Consider the following 6,000-nt stretch of genomic DNA (forward strand, 5'->3'; position numbering starts at 1 on the left):
AAATCTAAAATATCCCAAGTAAAAATGACTTGTATTTTAAAGTGACTATTTGTGCATGCACAACTCTGATTTTGTGTACACAAGAAAGACATCTTGGCTATGTGCAGGGAGTCATCATACCGCACTATTTTTCCTATTTGAAATGACAAACAAGCTGACATTAGTCTCTTTGATTTAAAAAGGAAGAAGAAAAAATAATTAATTAATTAATTAACTTAAAAAGAAGATGAAATCACTATCATGATACAATCAAGGTATAACCACTATCAATGTTTAGGAGAAGTTTACAAAGACCATAAGCTGGCATTGGCAAGAACACCATGGTAGACTCTTTTGTAAATTTATTTTTTATTTAATTAAATATGGTATAAAGGCTGGTAGAAGTGTAATATAATTGTGTAAATAAATCCTGTTAATAGAGAGATGTGCAGATTCATTTTTTACTGTATCTTGAAACTTGTGAAATATAGAATCCACCTCTGGTTTTTTTAAAAATCCCATTTACCCACCGAACAATTATTTACTGATCATTTTCAGTGTGTCAGGCAACATGCTAGGTACCAGAGATCCAATAGAGAACAAAAAAGATAAGACCTCTGCAGTCATATTCTACTGCAATAGAGCTGGGAATGGGAGGAGACAACACAGAAGTAAGTAAATAAAATCATTTCATGTTGCCATAAATGCTGAGGAAAATAAGCAGCGTTCTTATTGGGGAAACTTATATGGGAGAGAATCTCAGAGGAGAACATAATTTAGAGAAGGTAGAGAGGGAATGCCTCCCCACAGAGGTGATTTTCTGAGAGTGAAGAGAAGAACCGGGCTTGCTGGCTGCTAAGAGCTTGAGTAACGTGGTGAGAAGTGGTCAGAGAATTGCAAAACTGGAAGTAACGATGAGCAGGAAGGTTAGAGGATGGTGGTCAGAGAGACGATGGAGGTGGCGCAGGCTCTGGTGATGGCAAGGTCTACATGCAATTAAGAACACTTCAATTAAAAGCGAGGTGGTCCGGACCCCTGGGTGGCTCAAGTTGGTTAAGCATCTGCCTTCAGCTCAGGTCGTGATCCCAGGGTTCTGGGATGAAGTCCCACATCAGGCTCCCTGTTCAGCAGGGAGGTCAAGGGGCCGAGAGTTTATTGGGTGTCAGAGTCACCACACACAGTGACAAGAATGGGAATGAGAAGCAAAGTCTAAGCTAGGAGCTGAAGTCTTCAGTGCATGAAGCAGAAAGATCAGGGGTAAGGGCAGCCAACAGCGCAAGGAGGAGGAAGGGCAGTTGAGCAGGCCACACACACTTCACAGAAGCAGAAGCTCTTGCCGGTGGACATGTTCTGGAAGCAGCAATGAAGTCCAAGGAAATCGTTCCCTGTCTTCTGGCCTGAGGGACAGGTGGTTTAAGGAAATAAAGTTGTGTCTTCTTGAGAAAGTACAAGGGAAGCAGAGTCTTGGGGGCCGGCCAGGTTTCATGTAGAGAAAGTCATGGGAGACAAACATTCCAGAAGCCTCTGGAGACTAAAAGGGAATTTGATGACCACAAGCAGAAGGTCCAGGGGGCACAGTGGAAGGCTGATTTCATTTTTGTTCTTGGCAGTGGGGCAGGAGAGAAATAATTAGGGTACATGTAGAGACACACAAATTACAGTCTGGATAATAATGGACAGCTGGGGAATCTTGAAATTTACTAGGTCACTGGGATAAAACATTATTACTACTACTATAAAATAATAATAATAACAATTATTATTTATAGTTGTTAGTAGTAGAAGACGTAGCAGCAGAAATATACTGACAGTTTTACATCAGGCCTGTGCTAAGTACTTCCCATGCAGTCACCTGGTAACTCCATGATCTTCCAAAGCTCAGGTCAAATTTCAGATCATCTGTGAAAACTTTATGGACTTCGGGTCATTGATCAGGGTAAAGATGGATTCAGGGTTTTGACCTCATTCTGGCAGTTTCTGAGAAGACAGAGACAAATGGTTTTAGAGTTGACACTCCACAAACATTTGGCTCAATGCTAAGGAAGATTTGGGCAGCTGGTTTATGTGGCTACCTAAGCTGGTGTATGGCGATGAGGGGTTACTCACACAATCTTCTTGTGCCAGAAAAAAGCACTCCCCACCCCCACCCCACCCCACTTAAAGCTCAGCTAGTACCAGGACCATGATGCCTGGAGGTGGCTGCCATCCACGGTGCTTTATTTCTCTGCTCTTTTGCTCAATTTGCTAGGATACTCCTAATCAACCCGGAAGACTTAATTCCATTTATTCATTCAACAAATATGTGAGAGCAATTATTATAGGCTATCGACCATTCTAGACATTGGGGTTACAGTGGTTAACTGGAGGGTGGGATGATAGATAGATAGATGATAGATAGATAGATAGATAGATAGATAGATAGATAGATAGACAATAGATAGATAACCCCTAAGAAACTTTCCCCACCACTCCCTTCACCACTAGGCTGGCGGCCCCATGCATTATTCCCACAGCACATCATTTATTCATTAGTTTTCCAATAACATGCTGACAATTCTATATGTATATCTCTAGGCCAGTCTTCTCCTCAACCATCCTTTTCAAGTCTAAGTAAGATCATGTTACTTCTCTGCTCAGAGCCCTTCAATGGCTCTCTAGTTTACCCAGAGTAAAAGCCAAAGTCTTTACAATTTTTATCCCTAAGAGAGGACACCACCTTGTAAATCTTGTCTTCCGTGTCTTCCCTTATGCAATCATTGCAAGAGCTGTAGGAAGGATGTAGTCAGATGAACAGTAGATGGTAGGTAGGCTGATTCATCCCACTGACAAAAGAACTAAATTCGTGTCCTACTTTTCATTTAATATAGCAGGGTATCAAATAAACTTTTCTGGATTCCCTAATCATTCTTTGCTTGGGAAGGAGGAAAGTTTTCATACATGAATGAAATTGTATGATTACAGTTATTAAGTTATTACGATAAATGAATTTTATAAAATAAATCATTTTCCAAGGGAAAAAAATCTCTCTTTTTGCAAGTGCTTGGAAAACTGAAATGGTCACGAGGATTTTATATTTAGCCTTGCTACAATTTTAAGTTGTAATTTATGACTTTGAACTCTTCTGTGTTTACAGAATACCCCAAAAACAAAAAAAAAATTCAATCCAAATACAGCTGCATTTTATATCTACATTTAGTGCGCTAACTAAATCATTGCTTGAAGGTAATATGCTCCCAAATAGCTCAAGAATTATTGACCTACAGGATGATGGAGTACATTCTATTGTGTTACAGGCAAAGCTAAGATGAAAATTCAGGATACTCTCCTTTCCGTCTTGTGTTTACTCTGTGCATGTGTGTGTGTGTGTGCGTGTGCGTGTGTGCATGCGCGCACACGCACATTTTTGGAAGGTTATATAATTGATAACCACAGATAAACATAGTATGAAAACAATAACTGATTTACTATGATCATAGACTCAAATCAATACTAGTAGTTTTATCCCAATAACACTCAGATAATTTAGCATGAGAAAATCTATTAATGTAATGCAGCACATTAACATTAAATGAATGATAACATGTAAGTAACCCAAATACATATAATATAAAATGTGAAACTTTGGTTCAGAATGAAGCATGGATACCATTTTTCATGGTTATATTTTCTCTGAAGAAACTTACTACAGAATGTATATTCAGCATGCTTTGCTAAATTGTTTTGGCAGCTTACATGAAATGTGCTCTCCTCGATAGTATTCTAAAACAAATATGTTACGATTCTTGTATTCCCGGGTTTGTGAATATGCTTTCAACATTTCTCCTTCTCCATTTTAACAGAACCCCGAGTTCCACATAACTGAGGAGCCCAAGGGAAAAAAGGAAAATCTTCTGCTCAACTCTGAGAGGCCGACTAGGGTCTTAAGGAAGACTAGCCACTCACAAGGAGAGGATGGAGCTTTGGGTAAGCCCACAAGGCCACAAACAATTAAGCTAAGTGAAAAACTTGAAGGAACTAAGACCGTTTTTAAGAAGTTCAGTGAAAGGAAATGGCCATTGGACATCCACCCTTTAAACAAAAGTTTAGTCAAAGACAACAAGTGGAAGGAAACAGATGTGGCCCAGGAGACACGCAGGTCTTTCCTTCAGGAGTTTTGCAAGAAATATGGTGGGGTGAGTCGTCCTCAGTCACATCTTTTTCATATGGTATCCAGGATCTATGTGGAAGATAAACACAAAATCTTATATTGTGAAGTACCCAAGGCTGGCTGCTCCAACTGGAAGAGAATTCTGATGGTACTAAGTGGGTTGGCTTCCTCTGCATACAACATCTCCCATGATGCTGTTCACTATGGGAAGCATTTGAAAAAACTAGATAGCTTTGACTTAAAAGGGATATATTCTCGCTTGAACACCTACACCAAAGCTGTTTTTGTTCGTGATCCCATGGAAAGGTTAGTGTCCGCATTCAGGGACAAATTTGAACACCCCAATAGCTATTACCATCCGGTATTTGGGAAGGCGATTATAAAGAAATATCGGCCAAATGCCTGTGAAGAAGCACTAAATAATGGATCAGGAGTCAAATTCAAAGAGTTTGTCCACTATTTGCTGGATTCCCACCGTCCCGTAGGAATGGACATTCACTGGGAAAAGGTCAGCAAACTCTGCTATCCGTGTTTGATCAACTATGATTTTGTAGGGAAATTCGAAACTTTGGAAGAAGACGCCAATTACTTTTTACAGCTCGTGGGCGCTCCAAAAGGGCTGAAATTTCCAAACTTTAAGGATAGGCACTCTTCTGATGAAAGAACCAATGCTCAGGTAGTGAGACAATATTTAAAGGATCTGACTAGAACTGAGAGACAATTAATCTATGACTTTTATTACTTAGACTATTTGATGTTTAATTATACAACTCCATTTTTGTAGTTTGCATTCATTTTCTAAAACCCTGTATTTACTCCATGATGATGGCCTCCAATCAGCTAACTGTAATTTTCCTACAATTCTCCGTGTGAGAGAGAATTTAACTAAGTGTAGTTGTCTTGATTTAATGAAGATTTTTCCCAAATAGTATGACACCAATTGGCACAAAGTTTTAGGAAAATTACCTTACAGAGATGTGTAAACAACTTGACTTGCTCTAAAATGTTTGGGAAATAGCTGCTTTTGCATTATGGATTATATTATAGAAGCAATAACCTAGCCAGCTGCTACATTAGCTTCAATAGCCTCTTGCAATGATAGGAAAAGGGATCTAAAATAGCATGAGTATATGTCTACATCCTGGAATTTGTTGTCTAAAGTGCATGGATATATTTTTAGCAGTCTGTGACATACTATTTGAACATTGGAGAGTTTTCTTACACCCTGGAAGTCTTTCTATTGACTGCAATGATAAGCCAATTTTGAAATAATATTTTGGACCTAGGCATTTAACTTTAGATTGGAAGGCATATATGATTTACAATATGAGAATATAGCAGAAAAACCAGATGAGGCTATGGCTTTTTATATTCAACAGCCAATAAAAAATGCACAACATGCTAAGATCAAAGCAACAAAAACAACCTTCCTCTTCCAGAAAAACCTTAGGGAATTGATTGTTTTCTTTTGAGCCCTCTGTGCAGAGACAGAATGAACATAACCACTAAAGGTCTTCTCTTCTGAAGCAGGCGGTTGAGAAGTTTAAGCCTCATCAGATATAAATGTGCTCCTAATTCTGGTTTAATTGGGCAGGGGGGAAATTGTTTCAGGATGGAATAATCATCAAAAACAAAAGTTGCCACTCTGAATGTAGGCCTCAAACAATAACAAAGTTTTATAAGAATATTATTTGAATCAAAGCATCATGTGCGTAGCTTTCTATGTGGAATGTGATCTAAGAATAGCTTTTGTTTCCAGTCTAATTACTTAGCTTGGGAATGACTTTTTAAAAACTCATATACCACTTCAAAGATAGGTTATATTCTAGAGAATAAACAAAACAAGAGCCCCTAGAAACATTTTTAATAGGCTT

General features: G+C 38.7%; 1 protein-coding gene across 1 annotated transcript in view; it reads left to right on the forward strand.

Annotated features, from left to right (window-relative positions):
- CHST9 (carbohydrate sulfotransferase 9) overlaps positions 1-4,910 on the forward strand; it is a 206,935-nt gene extending 202,025 nt beyond the window's left edge. The window contains 1 exon segment of the mRNA XM_088019524.1: positions 3,819-4,910. Within this exon segment, the coding sequence (XP_087875650.1) occupies positions 3,819-4,910 (1,092 nt within the window).
- Positions 4,911-6,000: the final 1,090 nt, after the last annotated feature.

Source organism: Eumetopias jubatus, unplaced genomic scaffold (assembly GCF_037043125.1).
Source record: "Eumetopias jubatus isolate StellerSeaLion01/CBP00866 unplaced genomic scaffold, mEumJub1_p1.0 scaffold_16, whole genome shotgun sequence".
NCBI classification, from domain to species: Eukaryota; Metazoa; Chordata; class Mammalia; order Carnivora; family Otariidae; genus Eumetopias; species Eumetopias jubatus.